Below are 21,237 nucleotides of genomic sequence, written 5' to 3' on the forward strand. Positions count from 1 at the left end.
CACAGTGGGAAAAATTAAGCAGCAACTTTTCTCTTAAGAAACACGTCCTGATTTCACACATTTCCTTCACCAATGGAGCTCATTGTGAATTATTTCCTCTTGAATCAGTGAAGTAGCTACCAGATAGTGCAACGGGTTGCTCATTCACCAAGTCACACATAGACACATTCTTGAAATGGTTATCAAGCTGCCACACAGGGGGCTGGCCTGACTATCAGGTGCAGAATAGGATGCAGTGTCCAAGGATCATTTGGATCATATGTTGACGGCAGCGGTTGAGTGGATGATCATGACATTTTTTTAAAGCCATTTTTCAATACAATTTCAGGGTTTGAATGTGTGAACGTCTGAAAGTGTTTTTGCTTTGTTTTGAATTAAATCTATTTTAAATGGAACATGTGAAAGGTTTTATATAGGATGACTACATTTTTTAACTTCATATAATATCAAAAAACAACTTAAAAAGAACAACAAACAAGAAAATAAAGTGATAAATAATAAGTAATAAAATAAAGCTTGACTTCCCTAATACAATGATAATGATAAAGCTAATTATCTGGATCGTCATATGAATTTATTTATGTTAAATTGAAAAATAATTTTAATTGGATTATCAGTTTTGTGATGATTAGAGCTTCCCCCAACCTGTATTGCCCTCAAGACAGATATCATCTTGAAATGTTTACATATTTAAAAAAAATCTATTGACATGGTTTACATGAGAAACATTTATTTTACAACTTTGATTTTTATGGGAACCGGTCTTGTTTTTGGTAAAAGAAGAGTTCAGTAATACATGTACCTGTATATTCCAGGTTTCTACACCCCTCTAGCAGCTGCACTGATGTAATGACGTCCATATCATTTGTTTAAAGTCTGTCCATTTGTGTTGCACATTGTTTAAATAACTAGCATCTGTCTGTGTGTGTGTGTGTGTGTGTGTGTATGTGTATGTGTGTGTATGTGTTCAGGCCAGTTACAGCAGGATGGTGTGTGTGTGCAGCTGTGGCAGTGTGACTGTGTCGACTCACTAGGACAGATTTGGGCGGCAGGCAGCTGGCACCAGGTGGACTGCAACAACTGCAGCTGCTCTGACGGACAGCTCCTCTGCACCAATCACAGCTGCCAGCCCACCTGCATCTGGAGCTCCTGGTCGAGCTGGGCGTCGTGCAGCGTTTCCTGTGGGCAGGGCCAGAGAACCAGATACAGGTGAGTGGGAAAGAAAATAACAATAACATGATGCATGATATTACTGCATGATATTCTTGGTAATCATTATTATTATTAAGGGAAAAGAAATCTAGAAACGTGTCACCTTTTGCAACTTTCAGGTCCCTGGTACCAGAGAGTGAAGGAGCAGAGTGCCAGTTTGAAGAAGTCCAGCATAAATCCTGCAACCCAGGAGCTTGCCCACCTCTCTGTGTCCATGATAACCGGGAGCTCAGTGTGGGAGACACCTGGCTGCAGGGCGAGTGTAAACAATGGTAAGATGTATGCACACAAACACAGGGGGGAAATTATATTTTGCTGCTTCAGGGATTTTACTGAAATGGAAATGAGATTTTAAACACCTGAGAAGTATTTTGTGTTTCAAACACTCTGATTGTTTTCCTCTTAGCACCTGCACACCAGAGGGACATTACTGCCAAGACATTGACTGCAGAGGTGGGTCAATATATCTATTTTTAATTACACCTGTAGAAATTTCAGTAAGTTGCCTCTAAAGATAAGTTTGTATTGATTTAACCCTGTGTGTTGTCCGTAGTGGATGGTGGTTGGACCCCGTGGTCAGTGTGGTCTGACTGCTCTGTGACATGCGGTCGGGGCACACAGGTTCGAACTCACGCTTGCATAAATCCTCCTCCACGTAACAACGGGTCCGAGTGCAGCGGGCCAGAGAGAGAAACACAGGACTGCCTCACTCCTCCATGTCTAGGTTTGTGTCATCGTCATGTTTTCATCTCCAGCTCTCCATATTACAGAACACTCACATATATAATAAATCAATGAAAATGTATGTGCCATCTTCAAAGATCTGCATATCAGGGTTATTAAGCAGCTCACTCTGCTCATATTGACTCTCTTGCTCTCTTGTCTACAGATGACCTTTGCCCCTGGTCTCCATGGTCACCGTGTTCTCAAAGCTGCGGCGCCGGTTCTGTGTCACGGAGGAGGGTGTGCGTGTGTGAGGAAGGGGGAGATGCAGCGTGTCCATCTGAAATTGAGGCTGAGAGGAACAGAGAGGAGACACAGCTGTGTTACAAACAGCCCTGTTCAGGTACAGAGAATAATCAACACTAATGTGTGTCATAACCTGATGACAGGTGGGCAGTTTCATCAGCTTCATTTCAAGAATGACATTTTTAGACCAATCTAGGGCATGCTTTTCAGGTACAGTCCCCCCATCACTTGAATCTCTGCACACGCCAACATTACCAACATTATTTACAGCAGAAATCTGCGATAACACTTCTCTATTCTTCCCTGTGGTTTGATGAATGCTTGGTTTTAATGGTTGGTATGATGCTGGAACTGTTCTCAGAATATTTTTATGAGCTTGAGGGTTTTTGAAGATTGTGTTGAGTAACTTTAGTTTGGATTGATCTCGTATAAATCAATAACCAAGCGTCAATTTTCATCTCCTGTCCTTAGCCAACTTGAGCTATTGATTATCTCAATGATTCATCTGATGTTATGGGACTATTTGTCATAGTTAGTGTCAGATTGTCTGGGTTTTTAAAGTGAATGCTTGCCTTAGCTTTAACTCTTCTTGTAGTTGATAACATTAAGACTGATTTATATTGATTGTCGAAGAAGGTAATGGATTTTTTTTGCTGCATAATTACTTCTTTTATATGCTAATAAACTCAGCAACTGACTCACAAGGACAAGCTCAGGGTCTCATGAGCTTGAGTGATGCCACAGAGTTTCTAAGTGAATGACAGCTGAATAATGTTGTTGTGTAAATCTCCCTCAAGCACCGAATGCTGGGTTTGTTTTTTCCTGTAGGCTGTCCCATGTCACAGTGGAGCGTTTGGTCTCAGTGCTCCTGCGAGTCTCAGAAGCAGCAGCGCTACCGCGTAGCTCTCTCACCGGCCACCAGGGGTCAACAGTGCACTCCTGTCGAGACACAGAGCAGGTCATGCAGTCTGAGTCCATGTGATGGTGAGTTGAAAAAACACGCTCAAAACTAATGTGTTGACTTTAATTAAGTTGATATTGCACACTTAATGATTGAATGTTTGTTCTCATGTTTCAGATTGTAAATCTCCGTTTGTGTACTCGGCATGCGGTGCTCCCTGTGAGAAGCAGTGTGCGCTGCAGGGCCATCAAGATCAGTGTTTAGGTGTCAGAGAGTGTACACCTGGCTGCTACTGCCCAGAGGTAAATAAGATATGAGCCCAATTCTGTTTTTCTCATAAAGGAAAGAATCTATTCTTATAAACATTTGTAGTCTCTTGTTTACTCTCAGTAAAAAAATACCCTGTATGAAATCATGCAATGCTGTTAAACCTGAAAAATGATTTGGAGTTGGTTTATGAAAATGACAATGAGACTTTTCACCTTCTTGATACCTGATTATTGACAGTTTAAATGTAAATCTATGTGTGATATCAATCAATCGATCTTTATTTATGCAGCGCCAAATCACAACAAACGTTCTCTCAACACGCTTTTACAAACAGAGCTCGTCTAGACTATGTACTATTTCATATTATTAACAGACCCAACATCAAGACAGGATAAGATCCAGTCCCCTCTTACAGACAGGGCTGATCTCATCTTAATCCACCATGAGCAGAGCACTTTGCAGCATTTAGCAAGTTAAAGCAGCAAGGACAAACTTTGTTTAACAGGCAGAAACCTTGAACAGAACCAGACTCATGTTAGACACACATCTGCTGAGACCGTGTTGGGGCTGGAAAGAGGGATAGAGGAGATGAAAAGAGAGAGAGAGATGATAGTGGTGAGACTGATAGTAGTAGTTGTAGCAGATGGAGTCTGCTATGTCCACAGCAACAGGCCGTCTACAGCCTCTATATGTCGTGTTCCTTTACACACAGAGTTGTTGCAAACATCCCTTGTAGTGCAGTCTTAATGTTCAAATCCTCCCTCTTGACCTGAACCTGAGAGCAAATCAGAAGTATCAATACACAGCGATTCTCAAGAAGGAGTGTGGGATATTAAAGTCTCAAGTGCTTCGCTGTTAAAACTCTTATCTAAGATAAGGTACAACCAATTTTCTTCAGGTTAATTTGAGCGTCCGACAGACGTCTGATTTTCAGATTGCTCCTGCTTGTTCAGCAACTGTTAAAAAACCCAAATGAGTCCATCTGAATGCAAAGTAGAAGAAATCCAAGATGGATGAATCTGCATGCATCCATAAGATACTGTTCTTTCATAAGGATTTACATCCCACAGGTGACATTTTAACAGTGCAATCTGCATATTGCTAGACTTGTGTTTTTGCACGAGTCCAGCGTTAACATATTCTGGCATGAATGAAATACGCTGTATTGCATACTGTTGCTGATACATCACTTTGACATGATTTGCAGTGACAATTATATAATGTTGTTATCCCAGTTTGGAAGTTTCAAGCTTTGATTTATTCCAAAAACCTAAAAATTCCTCTCTGATAGATGGATGCTACGCCCACACAGCAGCAGCAGGGAGGGGGGTTAAAATGAAATATGAAACACAAAGCACGACACCAGAGGAGCAGAACATAAAGCAGCTACAAGAAAGTGTTCATCAAACCACCTTAAAATTACTTTTCTGTTTTGGAGAGTACTTAAACCTGCAATATCTGTCTTCTTTTTGGTCACTCTGGGAAAGTAAAAGCAATTCAGATTACAACGCTGATATTTCATCACTTTTAGCTTAGCATGGAGAACATGTTATCAAATAGATGCTTATTTTCACCACAGAGAGAACAATCATCATTCATTTAAGAAGATGCCACAGGGTGCCTTCAAGAGCAACACTCACTTTTTAAAACTCTGCCTCTTGAGCTGCTTTGTTTACTCGCATTTCTGTGATGTATTCTTTTCTCCTCCAGGGTCTGCTGCAGCAGAACGGTACCTGTGTTCCTCCGGAGCAGTGTGGCTGTGTCCACCTACAGCACCAAGCGTCTGGAGAACCACCCACACTTATCAGCATCCCTCAGGGGGGCACCGTCACCATCGACTGCAGCACTTGGTAGGGCTGTGCATTAGCAAGAATACATTAATGCAACACGTGTCTTCACCACTCCTGATTTCTTTCTTGCATCAGTGTATTTTTCCTCCCTGCTCGTCTGTTAGTTTGGAATCTGTCACTCACTTTGACATCTTGTAATTATACCATCTTTTGTCTTCCAGCCTTTGCCATGATGGGACGTTGCAGTGTGACATGAGAGAGTGTGAAGGTACACAAGGAGACAAACTAATGTGGTGATTAATATAAAGAGCTCCAGGTTGAAGAATTGACTGATCATTGTTTTACTCTTTACCTTCTTTTCCTTCAGTCATCCTCAGCGAGTGGTCCCAGTGGACTCCATGTTCCCCATGTTTGCCCTCTTCCTCCCTGCAAAGCGACTCCCAATCAGGGCTCATCGGCAGCAGTAAGATGGTTTCAATCCAGAAGCGTTTCCGAGCTTGTTTGGACCTGGACTCTGGTCTTCCGGTGTCTAAGGAGGAGGAGGAGAGCCAATGTCCTGGCCCGCTGTCAGAGGAGAGGCTTTGTCCAGATGCTCATATCTGCAGAGGTAATAGTTTTTCTACACCCCGACAAAAAGAGGTTTTCTCTGAACCAAGACGGTCCTTTATTTCAGTCCACAAATGAAGTCTCCTTCTCTGTCTGCCCTTGTTAAGCTCCAGTCGTTCCTTTCACTCAACAGTGGAGAGAAGTAATGAACGGGACAGTTTTTGGTTCACCCACGTTCCACTCCACATCTTGCAGCCGGTTGACACTTTGCCCCTATCATGAGAGAGTAAACTGACAGCGCAGTGACCTGTTCACAGCTAGACAAGCATGGCAGCATAAAGAAAATAAATAACAGACTGGGTCAGAGAAAGTCCGAGGTGCCAAAGTGGCTCCTGAATGTCTTTCTCTGGGGAGGAGAGGGAAGTACTTCATGCCAGAACACAAGTAGAATACAATGCAAGGCAAATTTGTTTGTGTCGCAATTTTTAGCAGCAAGCAAACTCACTCATTCAATCAATGCAAATATTTAAAAAAAGACAAAGGGTAGGGAAACAGTTTGTATGAGACACAAGCTAGTGTTTAATCAAACAGAACAGCACAGTGAGAGGATTTGTCAATGGTCAGAACTAAAACCAAATCAAGAGTAAGTTTGTATTTTAGATTTGAGAGTGTGAGCAGTGACTTGAAACTGAATGCTGCCTTGATTTGATCTTGAGATTGATAAGCAGATTTGTCCCAAAAGGCCAGGGTGCAGAGCTACATGCTTTACAACACAGCAACAGAATCAAGATGCTTGTTATCCGCAAAACCACCCAGTTAATGATCAGTCATTTTACATACATACAGCTGGCTTTTGAGCCTTAGATCAGGACGTGGTTAGAGCTTTAGCAGCAGAGCTCTGAATGAGACGCAGCCGCCTGATTGGCTTTTTAGAGCGACATGTCAAGACACAGCAACAGTTTCTGTGCCTGTCAATTAGACAGGGTTATTAATTCATCTAAGGCAGTCCTTTGATTCAGGAGATGTTATTAGAAGATTATTCTGTTGAAGTGGATGTCAAACTTAAATGTTAATGTTAAACCTTGGTACAGAGAAATTGACTACTGCTAGATGTCTAGGGGAAATTTAAGCAGATCTAATGATTGATTTGTTCAGAGCACTTCCTGAGTGCTTTGATTTTGCTACTGCAGCAACCCTGTCAGTTCAGTATTGCATCTCAGTAATTAAGGTTCAATTAGTTTGTTATCACTCTCATGTTTAATGTGAATCTGTAAAGTAGTTTCAATCCTGCATATAAGAGGAGTGTCTTAAAGTCACATTCAACTGTAACTGTGGAGATACAGTTTGGGAAGCATGTGAAATAGAAAAGAGAGACCAGATTTTTAACAGTCTGTAATTTGTAGTGAAAATCTGAAGTTGGGTACCAGATTTTTATCTGTATTTATTTGAATATTTATTGTGTGTCAGAAGTGACCTGGATATCACCACGAAGAATGCAGTTGTGCCCTCTTAATCCTCCAAAATGGAAAAGAGACTGATAGAAAGAAGACTTTTGGTATTTTGTCTGTGCAGAAAGTGAATGTTCCTGAACTCAAATCTGTCACCCCGTCATTCTTTCATCCCCCTTTGGATATGAATGGGAACAGCTCTGAATAATAACCAAGCCCAATGGACCTCAGGCTTGATTTGAATGTCAATTTTGTGAAGTCTTGTGCTTCATCATAGTTGGTGCAGATGTCTACTCAGTGAGGATAAGCAGAGGTTTAATTACACATGAACAAATAGAACAAACTCTATTGTGTAAATCAGATGACTAGCCAGCTCAACCAGGCCTTTAAAGTCCAAAAACAATAAACACTCTGTTGTTTTCATTAACCATGATGAGCAGTACAACAATTACAGCTGTGAAAGCAGTCATCATCATCATTACTGCCATTGTAATTAGGACTAGATCAGAATTGATGGTGTTTAGAGTTATTGTGCTACCATTCCAGATCAGTGTCAGTGGAGTGCCTGGAGTGCCTGGACAGCCTGTGCAGAGCCGTGCAGCGGTGGAGTCCGGCAGCGCTACAGATGGCCCACAGCCACTCCTCCAGGACCGAAGTGTCGGAGCCAACAGACACAGAGCCAGAGCTGTAACACTGCACTCTGCCCTGGTGAGACTTTTAGAAAATCACTTAACTTGCATTTATGCTATCATGGTCAAGGAGGTTGTTTTAGAGAGGTGGAAAGGTCAACACTTCAAAGCTTCAAGAAATGGTGTCCAGGTTCAGATCAGTTATTTGACAGACATTTGTTGCATGTAAACAAAGTCCTCCAGATCTCACTCTCTGCAGCACACACAGGACACTTTTACTAATTTGTGTTTATGAAGAGCAGGAAAGATTGATTGTCCTTCTTTCAAAGGTGAGCGCTGTGAGGACAGGGGGCGGACCTACCAAGAGAGCTGTGCCAATCAATGTCCTCGCAGCTGCACTGACTTATGGGAGCATGTGCAGTGTCTCCAAGGAGCCTGTCACCCAGGTGATCTTTGACCTCTAACATGAGCAGAAGCTTTAAAATGTGATGACAAGATTAGTAAGTGAAATACTTGTTGATTTTACTGTATTTTCATGTTTCTCTTAAATGAAAGGTTGTCGGTGTCCAGAGGGTCAGTTGTTACAGGATGGTGACTGTGTGTCCGTGACACAGTGCCGCTGTGGAATCCCATCAGGCAATGGGACACTAGAGTTCAACCCCAAAGAGGAACTTTCTGTGGACTGCAACACTTGGTGAGAGCTGCTTTGTGTGAATGTGATTCCAGATGCAGATATTCATAGCCTGTTCTGGTCTGTTATACCTGCATCTACCTGTTTGAGGTGCATGTGATCAAGCTCATATTTATCCCTCTATCTGCAGTGAGTGTGAGAACGGCACTCTGGTGTGCTCCAAACTTCCCTGCCCTGTTTATGAGCCATGGAGCCCGTGGAGCTCATGCTCAGCCTCGTGTGGGCGCGGACAGAGGACAAGGACCCGTCTCTGCCAGGACACAGAGGGCGGTCCTCTCTGTGCTGACACCATAAAGACAGAGAGCTGTGAAGTGGTTCCAACATGCCCAGGTCTGACATTGTACAAACACTCACAGGCACAACTGAAAACTGTAAAAACATTTAACATAGTTTGTAAACAGACACTGTAATGTGTTGTTTGTTTTCATCTTTTGATTCTCCATGTGCGTCCTCCCTCTCTCTCCAGTGGGTTGTTTATTGAGCGAGTGGTCTCTCTGGAGTGATTGCAGCGCCACGTGCGGTGGTGGGTTGTCAGTGCGGAACAAGACAGTCTTGAGGGAGCCAGAGCCTGGTGGGGCTGCTTGCATTGGACCACTTGAACAGCACGCTGTCTGCAACACTAACAGCTGCCTACCAGGTAACACAACACACACACACACACACACACACACACACACACACACACACACACACACACACACACACACACACACACACACAAACACACAGTTAAAGATGTAAATTTAGCCACTTTTATCAAGCATTATAGAGTCTGAATTAAAAGTATGGAAAGTTGTTGCCCAGCAACATGCAAGAACTTTAATTAGTAATTATTTTCAGCTGGTTGAATAACAGTGTTGGATGTGTCACATGTACTGTGACTGAGCTGATATATAAAGAGAGTTATATAAATGAACAGAGAAAAAGCACTCATCTCTGCATCTTCATCACTGAATTAGAACGAAATGACTATATTTAATGTTTTCTTTTTAACAAATTGGTGTCGCCCAAGTAACAACTGTCTTTTTTTAATCTAACTTTTATGGTAGACCAGTTGTGCCATTGGAGGAAGTAGTTTATATAATATAAAATGACATTTATGGAAGGTGTATTTGTCTCTGTGTGTTGCAGAGTGTCCCAGTGGACAAGTGTATAACAACTGTTCAGGTTCCTGTCCATATACCTGTGAGGACCTGTGGCCACATGCTCAATGTTTACCTGGACCCTGCACTGATGGGTGCACTTGCCCTCCAGGACAGGTCTGGACACTTCTGTTTGAGTGTTGAGTGTAAACAACATTTTAGGTTTTTGTTTTAATCTGATACATCACCGTCATCCTCATCATGTCTCTTACAGGTGTTATATGAAGGCTCCTGCGTGTCGCACTGGGACTGTCCTTGCTCGCCACTGTCTCTGCCTGCTGGGTACCGGAGCTGGAACGTCAGCACTGATGAGGACACAGAAGCTCTGCTGCCACCTGGAACTGCCATTCACCATCTCTGCAACACATGGTTAACATGCTTCACCTATACAGTTGATACTTTAACCATTTTCCCAAGGGCAGACTGTCCTTTATCTGTTCGAGCCTACCTCAGAGGCTAGGCTCTGTGGTTGATGAATCTTTCCCTCCTAACACAATAAGTCAGTAGCCTCACAAAAACTTGTACTGCATGGACTTTCAGGTGGTCCTTGTAATTTGTTGAGTCATTGCTTTCAGTTGCCTGATTCTATCTGTTGTACTACGGGCAGCAGGCAGTGTGAGTGGAGAAAATTGACAGCTATGATTTGAATTTCTCAGTTGGTTCAATTTTTGGACACAAGAACAAGAAACACACACAGAAATCATGTGGTTGTCCCCTGTGGGAAGAAAACCTTGGAAAAATTATCCGAGCATGACCTAAGGCTCTTACAGTGACAGAACAGACCCACAAATGCTGACCCAAACGTTTTCTAGCAGGCTACCTGCATACTTGCCCAATCAGGCAGGAGCTTTACAATGAGTGTCACCTTAACTCAGGTCGGCTTAATCACCACCTACCTGGATTCAAACTAAACTCAATGAATGAACGAAATAAAAATGAACAAAATTGAACCCTCCTGCGAGGTCAATCAAACAATTTTTACTCCGTAAGTAAATTAACACTATCTTTTCTTTTAATCTAGACATAATTCATTTTGTTGATTAAAAAAAAGAACAATCAGAATTTAATAAACACTGATGTCATAACAAGGTTCAAGGGCCATGACACATACAGTAAGGGAACTAGAGTTAAATGCAAATTGTAATGATATATTGTACAGAAAAAAACAAACTGAAGAATTCACTGCAAATATGGAGTGTGTTAATTAGCAGAAGGAGAGAGAGAGAGAGAGAGAGAGAGAGAGAGAGAGAGAGAGAGAGAAAACACATCACTGGGGTTAGGCTTGTATGCCCTCAGAGCGCCAAGCCCCGGTGATCTGAGTCAGGCCTCTCAAATCAAAGAGAAACTAGGACGCGTTAGTCAAGTCTGCACCTTCCCCTTGATCCAAGTATCAACAATTATCCCAAAAGTGTGTCACAGAGTGGCATTAGGCTTCATGACACCATCATTGAAAGAAAATTGGATGTCAAAATGAATCTGACAATAATTCAGCTCATTAATAATTCCTCAGGTCCTTTTGAAGCCTCATGCTTCATGCATCAATAATTAAGATGTTAAATTTCATACTAGTATCATGCATGCTAATGCAAGTCTGTTAATAGAATCAGAAATACTTTATTTATCCCGGGGAGGGAAATCCGGTCATTACAGTTGCTCTATACACAATAAGTTCTACGAATACAACAATAAGCTATGTAGAAAATAAATAGAAGTCCCCTGAGATAGTTCAGGAAGAGGGCACTCTGGTGGTCTCAATACAATACTAATTCCACTGTCTTACTTATTCAGTTATTGAAAAATAAGTCAATTCCAGTGTTTTAAGAGTTTATTCTCGTTGAAGTTAATTATAATGATCATAGTAAAAATGTAAGTCTTTTCAGAGGGACCTGACAATGTTCTCTGGGTCTTTAAAGATTGGTTTGGAGTTTTCTGACCTTCTGAAGCCTAGTTAAGTCTTGGAAACCAAAAACCACTCAGTTAATGTAAGAAGGAGATTGTCGTTGTGGTTGAAAAACATTGATATTGCATGTAAGTGGTGGATAGGATTCAAACTGTAGCCTTAAAGTCACACTTCATGCACCCACCCACTCAAATCCTAGTATTTGCTGACACAAACCGAGCTTCTGTGAAGTACAAATGAAAGCCTAAGGCCAGATGTAGATGTAACAAAATGTCTTTGCTGAAATCTGCACAGGGTTAACACAGAGTTAACTCAACGCAATTCATTTTTATTTATATAGCACTTTTCATTCATTCAAGCATGCAACTCAGAGTGCTTCACTAAGAAAAAAAACACAGAGGGACAGATAACAGGTAAAATGATACAAGGCTAAAGCAAGATAAAGGAAATAAATATAAAATACTTAAGATAAAAAATAAATAATTTAAATAAATTGTTAAATAAAATCAGATAAATACCAGAAAAATAAAATAAAATAAAAATAACTTAAAATAACATATAATAAAATAGAAAATCAATTTGATGATTAAACAATGTTAATAATGTTAATAATGCAGTCCAGGGCTAAAACAAAACTACTCCAAATTAAAAACCAGATTAAAAAGGCAAGTGTGTAGTTTAATTTTAAAAACACCCAACTCTTACCTTTAACTTCTAAAACTGTTGTCCATCTAGTTTGACATTAAAGATGCCGCACATATTATTATTGTGTTGCTTTTGAAAGGGATTTGAAGCGCTGCCCGAGTTGAGTTTCATTGTACACTCAACATCAACCCAGTGTGGTACAGTGATCTGTGCTGTAACAGATAGTCTGGCATAAAGCAGACATGTCGTAAGTCATTTTATCTCTTAAAGGCTTTATATCCAGTTATTATAGTCTGACACGCTCTACTGTATGACATGATGGCTGTGTTTGATATCTCACTGTCTAGATGTATTAACCTTACATGCCTTCTTCTGCTCCTGACTTTCTCCAGCGTGTGCACAGGAGGAGCGTTCAACTGCACCTTCGAGCTCTGCGATGGTGAGTGATGCTCTGTCGCAGCTGTTCTTACCTAATGCATATCTCTCACATTATGGGGCATCTCTCTTTCAGCAATGAAACCTCGGGCAACGGTCATCTTTGCTTGAACTATCAGGACCATGATAGATATGTCAACCTATCTATAGTTAGTAACAGCTGCTGCAACAGTTGGCTCAAATAACTGAGCGACAGTCACATCAGTCACAGCATACAAAGGCCATTACTGGGCTTTTGTTTCATAAACACATGATACCATCGCCATCTAGCAGAAGGGAGAGCAGGGGCTGAGAGACCGAGGGGGGCAGAGCATCAGAAAGAGCATCCCCTGGAACCCTAAAAATAGATTTGAATGTGTTTGTAGCTCCGACCTGTGTTTTTAACTGCCTTCATCTGTCACTGTGAATTTCCGTCAGGGTTCACAGAGTTTGATGTTTATTTGTCTATCAAAAGTTTGACACAGGGGTTTCGTGTAACTGCTTATCTTGTTGTAACATGCAGTAGGTGTTGTGTTTAATAAATGGCCGTGATAAAAAGCGATCCTGGCTATAACCTGGACAAACTGAGGGATATTGTTCAGATGATGAATAGTTTTTATATCCTGCTTCAGTGCTGCAGGTTTATGAAGGTGCGCTGACCACTTCCACTGACCTGATTATTTCCCTCTCCCGTCATCATCTCCTGCAGTGGACTGTGAGTGGTCCAGCTGGTCCCAGTGGAGTCCATGCTCAGCGAGCTGTGGCACAGGGCAGCAGCACTCAACCAGAGCCATCATGCAACCCAGCCAGTACGGAGGGGCACCATGTGAGGGCCCTGACCACCGCACAACAACCTGCGTGGCCCCTGACTGTGGTGAGTGTGGAGAGAGGGAATCATTCTAAAAGTCTGTGTAGCAGTGTGGGACCTGTGGCATCTCCTAAAAGCAAATATTGTGAAATCTGACTGTTTAATTTGATGGTCATGTCCCATTTAGTTCTCAAAAAGCAAATTTAAATCAAAATTTACCTCTTGATATTACAAGTTACAGAATGTATGGACCAAAAGGCTCTTGCGTTTACACCTATGTCGACAAAGTATTCTTGTTTCTGACCTTTGACCTTTTTGTAAACAGAAAAAACGTTGCTGGCAGTTTTTTCAGTTAAAACATATTGGCATTATAAATTAATTAAAAATGGCGTCCTCCTTTGGTTGCAGGTGGCCTAGCGTTCTAAGCTTGCCCCATTTAAAGAGGCTGTAGTCCTGGTTGCAGTGATCGCAGGCTTGACTCCCGGCCTTGACCATTTGTTGCATGTCTTCCCCTGCTCCCGCTACCGACATTTCCTGTCTCTCTTCAGCTTTACTATCAATAAAGGCGAGAATGGCATCCTCCCCTGACTTGTTATTGTATGTTAGTATTTCTATGGGGGTGTTCTACAAAGCAAGTGTGATACCCCAGCTTTCTTTGAGTAAATGGGCCAAACAAAGCCTGAAGTGCTCGTCAGAGATACCATGGATCACAAAGGTGTTAACTGTCTCTGTTAAGTCAGGCTATCTACTTCAGGTTCTTTGCATGCTCATATTAAAGGGGGCATTCGATTCATCACTTGACATGTATAAAAAGTAACAATTACTGTCTGTCTGCTTCAGTCAGACTTTAATAATGACAAGCATTAATAAATATGGTACAAAACAATACCCTGCTGCAAATAAGGCAAAAGAGGACTGCTGCTGAAAAGAGAATCATTGACATTATTATTAGTGCACTTATTTGATGTCCGCTACCCCTTTTGACTCTTCATAGCTAACTCCCTTCTCCCAGCTACTAAAAATTAAGTTGTTTCCTCTTTTACAAATCCCTATCCCTTTTCACCTTTCCTCCTCTTATCTTTCCCCCCTCTGCTCCTCCCTGACACCTTTGTCTCTCACCTCCCTCCTCACCCTCTCCTCATCTGCAGCATGTCCCGTCGGCGAGCAGTGGAGGAGGAGCGTGTCAGAGACGTCCCCGCTGTGCGAGAGGAGCTGCGAGGACATTTACTCGTCTCCTGTCAACTGCAGCCACTCCAGCGAGGGCTGTGTGTGTCAGGAGGGGCTTTATCGAAACATTGAGGGAGTGTGTGTCATTCCAGCCCTCTGCCCCTGCCATGACCAGGGCACCCTGCGGGAGGTACGCTTAAACATACACACACACACACACACACGCACACATTGGACCGAACCCAAAGTAAACATCTGCTACCCAGCTCACTCTGCAGCTTGTACCTTTTGTGCATGCTGTATTGTGGCGTGTGTGTGAACCTTACCTTTGTGGTGTTTACGTTCCCTCCCATTGACTCCCATTGTGTTATTTACTCATAAAGAAGGGCCCATTAGAAGATGAGTGACATGCCCCGCGGGCAACATTACACCACAATGCTTCTCCAGCCCTCACTTTCATCAATTATGTATGTGGTGCCGTAGGAAGCTGGCTCTGGGACCGCAACAGGGCTAGCCTGCCAGGAATTATTTATGATGGAGGGGATATTATAGGATTATAAGAATTAATCATACACTGGCAAGAGGTCACATCCACTCCTCTTGATCTTTTTCTTTTCTTCAGGCCTCTCTCTTTCTCTTTTATTCTCTTGTGTTTCTTTCTATCCTCTTTTCACATCTGCTCTATCTGTCATTAGTTCCTCTTTTTCCTTTTTTTACTGTTCATGTTCAATAGCTTGCTTCTCCTTTTCACCATTTTCCCTCCAGCCTCTACCACGACCTTCTCATTCTTCGTTTTTATACCCATTTCTTTCATTTCTGCCCATCTCCTCTGTTTCTTTCGATGTGCGTCGTATGCTTTGATGACTAATGTCCCATTAAAGACCCTCTTTGGTTTTCTAATCAACTCTCTCATGAATTTAATGCCTAATGGCTCAGTGAGCCCCAAAAGCAGTCCTAAGTGGGTGCTTTCATACATAAAAACCCAACCTTGTTAATGATTCCCAAATCCAACACACATGCACACACTCAATATACTGCAGAATGTAAGTATTTATCATGTGTTGTAGTAATTACAGCATCATTATGGCCCTCTTAACCCAAGTTAACCCAACAAGTGTCACCAGAGGCTTTTTACCTTTAATATATCCTGAATTTATGACCAGTTGCACTTAATTAAAGTAATATGAGTCTGCATGAAGGACAGTCTAACAAGCTGTGGAGACGACATTACATTACCTGCATCTAAATCCAGCTAATATTATTTTTTTTCTTTTGGTGTGTGTGTGTGTGTGTGTGTGTGTGTGTGTGTGTGTGTGTGTGTGTGTGTGTGTGTGTGTGTGTGTGTGTGTGTGTGTGTGTGTGTGTGTGTGTGTGTGTGTGTGTGTGTGTGTGATAGGCTGGATCAGAGTGGGATGAAGGCTGCCTGTCATGCAGCTGTGTGAACGGGAAAAAACTGTGCCAGTTAAGATGTCCGCCACTCCAGTGTGATGAGGTGAGAAACACACACTGACACAGAGTACAACACTACGGATCAACTCTCTGATTTAGTGTTTGTGCATATCATATTCACATCATTCTTGCCTCCATTATAAGTTTTTTATTGTATTTGTTTTTGTTGAAACTTTGGTTGTATTTTTTATTATTTTATTTCATTTAATTATTTATTTATCTATTTGTTTATTTATTTATTTATTGATATTATTATTATTATATACCTATTTTTTTATTAGTGAGAAAAAATGACTAGTGACAAACTAAACATAGGAGACGTTGCTTAATTAAGAACAACCTCAGGTGCATCCTGTCATACTGTTGCAAAGTGATACAAAACCAATCCTGTTTCTTGCAGCAAATGAGAAAGCAAAAGAGAATACTTGTTACATCTCAACTTTTATTGTACCGCCATCATTTACTTTCAAATACCTAAATACATTGCCCTTGATAGCATATAAAGCATGGCTGTTGACTCTGTTGCTACTGAAGTTGCAGCAATGAGCAACCTGAAAAGCTCTGAGTTATATTAGTTCTTCCACAAAGGCCATTGAATGTTGAAAAGGAGCAGATATAGAGCCTGATCAAGTGAAATACAAACAGATGGGTGACCTTGTGTTGAAGGACCAGTGCAACCTCCCAGTTACAGCTTCAGTATTGTTGAATGTAGGATCTTAGTTTTGATGTCTGGACTGGTATTGTTGTAAAAAGAGTTTTAAATTGCTACTCTGTATTTGTAATAGGCAGCTTTATAATGTGGGATCAGAGAGCAACTAGACAAGAAGAGACGGGGACATCATGTGCAGATGTTTAGCCACTAACTATGCAACAGGATCCAGAGCTCTGCAGGGAAAAGTTTCAAATATCCAGAACAAGCCACATTCATTCAATTGAAGATGTGCTTACACTATATGGACAAAAGTATTCAACCACACCTGTTAATCATTTAATTCAGATGTTTCCTCTTATCTCCAAGACATTTTGGACAATGCTATGCTTCCAACTTTGTGGCAACAGTTTGAGGGAAGCCCTTAACTCTTCCAACCCGACTGTGCCCCAGTGCACACAATAAGGCCTACAAAGACATGGTTTGATGAGTTCAGTGTAGAAGAACTTGACTGGCCCGCACAGAGCCCTGACCTCAACCCCATCGAGCACCTTTGGGATGAACTGGAAGGGAGATTGCAAGCCAGGCCTTTTCGTCCCACATCACTGCCTGACCTCATAAATGCTCTACAGAATGAATGGGCACAAATTCCCACAGAGACACTCCAAAGTCCCTATTGGTTTAATGATCAGGCGTCTGAATACTTTTTCCCATATATTGTATTTTGATTTGAGTTCAAGAAGGGATGTAGCTGTGCTCTTAAGACACCATGGGCATATAAAGGCTGCATTTTGTGGCAAATGAGATCCATTCTTTTCAGCTTAATACAAAGCTTTGTCATTACAGATTGTTGTCTCCATTGTGACCAGTTCAACCAATTGTCTCTTATCAAAAAGTTCCAGTTCAAAGATTTCTAAAATCTTAAAGAAGTTAAACTACCAATGTATTTAATTAAAACAAGGCAAAGAACAAAGATTTCTGCGCTTGGTTATTTCCCCGGTAAACCTTCCAGTTCTCTGCATGTTTGTCTTGTGGACCTCCTGACCTCCACGTTATGAGCTGCTGAATTGAGCCTACAGCTGTGTTTGTACAATCATAATGATTTTAAGACAACACCAGCGCACAGAGAGTTAGAAGCCAAAGGCTCATATTTGGTTCATAATTTTCTTGCTGTTCTGCTGGTGTGACGGCAACCAGACTCTGACACACACAAATGAAGATTCACATAAAGAGGTGTGATCGGTCAACCACACATCACTCCATTCAACCGCCAGTGCTACCGTACAGTTCACAGAGTGTTCCTGTTGTTCAAAAACGTCTCAATTACTGTGAGCCGGGGAGAAAAACGCTCCGCTCCCCCAAGAACGTGTGGGATGTTTTCTCCAAGCGACTGGCTGAAGTAGATCAATACCTGACTACTGACCTCCCACAAGCCTTCGCTCTGTCTTATAAAGCCTCTGCCTTCCATTAAAACACTGGAGCCTGGTTTCCTTGCTCTGCATACTTGAGTTTGAAAGCAGTGCTGCGTATCAGATCTTTTGCAAACAGTCACTCAAGTACACTCGGTCTCACCTTAGCATGCTAGCTTTATGTTTATTATTTTGTTCTTATATTTGATGCATCTTTCAAGTCATGTTCAAGTCATGTTTTTGGTTTGAGGGAGGTACCCACTTGATAACCCCAGTGCTGATGTGATGTGCTGGCTCTCACCGTTCATCTGTCATTTCTATCTCAGGGTTTGGGGGACATCAGGAGACATGTGGTAGGCTAATAAACTTACCAGTAAAGGGGCATCGTGGAGTGGGTTTCTTCACTGAGTGCTCATCCCTTCTTTCAGCACAAGTACCTTGTGTTTTTCTCAAGTTTAAAATTCCCAAAAATCTGTCACAGTTCAACATCAAAGAGCAAAAGGCAATTTCTTCAAACTGCTTTTTGTGTGTGTGTTTGAATGTTGGAGAAAATGCAGATACTATCTCAGATATTTAATTTATTAAATCATGATTCTGGAAAAAGTCTTTTGAGGAGCTGAAACCATCAAATGTTTGGCATCTGTCTTTTTAAGTTAACAAAGAAACTCATTTGGCCTTTGTGGGTGTGACTTATGTGTGATCTAGGGCACCCTTACATTAATCTTACCCAATCACAACTGGACAGTCAGCAAGTATTGATAAATGTCACAAAATTCAGATGTTTGCATGAACAGGTTAAGAATGAATCTGTCTGATTCATTTGTACACACGGCAGATTCATCCATAAGGCTCATCTACACTGACCTGTTATTCAGGGACATTTTGCATATGGTTGGATAATTGCTTCATCATCTACACACTTGTGATTGCTGATGTCATCTTCACAGATGACATCATTGTGATTGCTGATGACTTAGCCTTTGTCCTTGTCTTGTCGCAGGCATTGGATCTATGAGTTGTCAACAGCTGATCTTCTTGCAGCAGAGGTTGAGTTTAGTGTCAATAATGCATATGTCTGTGCAAAGAGGGACATTTGAATGTATTTATGTAACCATTGAGGCAGCTTGAACTTTAGTGACTCATAGATATAGGATCTCCAGTTGAGCTTCTTATGGAAAAATGGTAAATGTGTGACAGTTTGAGAGTAGACAGTGTTTATGACATCCCAGTGAGGCTGCTGACTTGTTGTATAGAAGTAGAGATACAGAAACAAGCAACAACCTCCATTCTTAAAATATGAAGCTCGTGTGGAAGTGCTAAAAACTGCAGCCAGCACTCGAGCGTCCACTTGATGCTGGCTGCAGAAGCACCAGAAACCACGTACACACCCATTCAAAGAAGACGATCTTTACAGCAGAAATAAACATGTTTACAGCCTGGTTCAAAAAACGGTTTGGGTTTGAATAGCTAATTTTTCTATGTGCACACACGGTACAGGGGTGATCTTTCTATAACTCGTTAGTTTTGAAGCATAGACTGTAAATAAAACTGACAGCGTTGCTCCGCCTCTTCATGTGTACGGTTCTGAAGCCAAAAAAAATCCCTCTCCTGGGCACCGCCACTGTGCAGCCAGAGCTTCTGAAGCCACTGTAATAAGCTTCGCCTTACAGCGTAGCGTCACAAGACGCTGTGTGTCCTTTGAAGTTTCTCTCTACGGCGGCTGTGAATCAAAGGAAACCCAGAAGTAAAACCCCATTTTTTAAACTCTAATAGCTAACGAAAAATAAACTTTTCAGGAAAAAGAGGCCTTGGACACAAAACAGTCAAATACTAACTACATATCACCATAGCATATGGATGTGAGAAACATTTGTACGACGTGTATTTATTTTTTAAAGTTTGACGATGGATTTTTTGACCTATACTGCAGCCAGCCACCAGGGGGCAGTCACACTGCCAAAAGCCTCACAACCAGCAAACGGAACTTCTCCCTTTTTGAAGATGTTAAACTTACAAGTTTTGCCTTAAAAAAGGCATGGCTTACTTGAGTGACAGGCAGGCACCCTATAGCTGTTAGCGAAAAGGCTAAAGGCCCGCCTCTTTGCCTCACACTAGTTCGGACAAAGTTAGGTTGAGTTCAGTGTTTCAATATGGCACCCACCGGCTATAGGCTTCAAAACAACGCTTTAGAAACAGATGGGTGATGTCACAGATACTACATCCATATTATACAGTCTATGATATGAATGCAAATAGAAATCTTAGACCAAGGGGAAATAAAACTCAACCCCCTGTCTGAATCTAAACCACTTAAAGTTGGTAAGAAAAAGTTGTATCATATCAAACCTTGGTGAAATAAGGTCAAAACCTCTCCATAACTCGATCTCTGAAACTGAGGTGTGAAAAGGGTTGTTGTGTAATCTGTGAAAAATAATCTTATAAATGAAAAACTACCCAATAAAGACCAAACTGACTTTAATAAAGAAAACATCCCTGGGGTGATAAAGCTGAGGAAAGTCACAGTGTCACAGTGGAAAGTCTGTCTCATCCTTGACACAGTTAGCTGAATTTATATCTTTAGCACACCAACACTGAATAAAGGCCAGGGTAAAAATATATTCAGCTGACATCGAGGTCTTTAGAGGAGAGGTTGATTGCACAGTAAGCTTCTCACAGTAGACAGTCTACTGACTGGTCCACCTGTGGAGTACACAGGTCTTTACATCCATGCACAACTTGCGGTCTCGGATCAACCTCCTCCTGCAGCTGTGCTAAATTATGCTCCAGTGAATGAAAGGCTCATTTATTGATCTGTGTTTCCTTTCCTGTCAGGACTCAGCTTACTGTACGACTTATTTTAATTAATCAAAACCTCTGCTTACATAATCTGGGACTCTCTTTTGAAAAGTAGGGATGCAGTGAGAAAATATGTGCGGGTGTCAATTCAGATGTTAAAATTTTTTTTTGCCCAAAGCTAATCCTGATGTTTTTTCATCTCTCTTTCTTTTTTATCACGGTTGTCATTATTCCCTCATCTGCGCCAGGGGCCCAATTTAATTTTCATTCTAAAATCATTAGTAAACATTGTTAGTCCTTCAGGCCCTTTTTATGCTTTCTTTAATGGGAGCACAAATTCAATCGCACACAATCTACAAAACAAATTTGAATTGAACTTTAATTCGACAGAAAATATAAAAA

At 41.5% G+C, this 21,237-nt stretch overlaps 1 protein-coding gene across 1 annotated transcript in view; it reads left to right on the forward strand.

The window, feature by feature from the left end:
- The window catches only part of scospondin (subcommissural organ spondin), an 84,507-nt gene that overhangs the window by 46,983 nt on the left and 16,287 nt on the right, over positions 1-21,237 (forward strand). The window contains exons 94-114 of the mRNA XM_034706370.1: positions 972-1,209; positions 1,332-1,484; positions 1,619-1,665; positions 1,766-1,936; positions 2,102-2,278; positions 3,010-3,165; positions 3,260-3,384; positions 5,063-5,202; positions 5,364-5,410; positions 5,510-5,749; positions 7,683-7,844; positions 8,095-8,211; positions 8,321-8,459; positions 8,587-8,786; positions 8,923-9,093; positions 9,588-9,715; positions 9,813-9,967; positions 12,536-12,582; positions 13,267-13,431; positions 14,514-14,722; positions 15,929-16,024. Coding sequence (XP_034562261.1) covers positions 972-1,209; positions 1,332-1,484; positions 1,619-1,665; positions 1,766-1,936; positions 2,102-2,278; positions 3,010-3,165; positions 3,260-3,384; positions 5,063-5,202; positions 5,364-5,410; positions 5,510-5,749; positions 7,683-7,844; positions 8,095-8,211; positions 8,321-8,459; positions 8,587-8,786; positions 8,923-9,093; positions 9,588-9,715; positions 9,813-9,967; positions 12,536-12,582; positions 13,267-13,431; positions 14,514-14,722; positions 15,929-16,024 — 3,083 coding nt within the window. The remainder of the gene's footprint in view (positions 1-971; positions 1,210-1,331; positions 1,485-1,618; positions 1,666-1,765; positions 1,937-2,101; positions 2,279-3,009; positions 3,166-3,259; positions 3,385-5,062; positions 5,203-5,363; positions 5,411-5,509; positions 5,750-7,682; positions 7,845-8,094; positions 8,212-8,320; positions 8,460-8,586; positions 8,787-8,922; positions 9,094-9,587; positions 9,716-9,812; positions 9,968-12,535; positions 12,583-13,266; positions 13,432-14,513; positions 14,723-15,928; positions 16,025-21,237) is intronic.

The sequence above is a fragment of the Notolabrus celidotus genome, chromosome 17 (assembly GCF_009762535.1).
Source record: "Notolabrus celidotus isolate fNotCel1 chromosome 17, fNotCel1.pri, whole genome shotgun sequence".
NCBI lineage: Eukaryota > Metazoa > Chordata > Actinopteri > Labriformes > Labridae > Notolabrus > Notolabrus celidotus.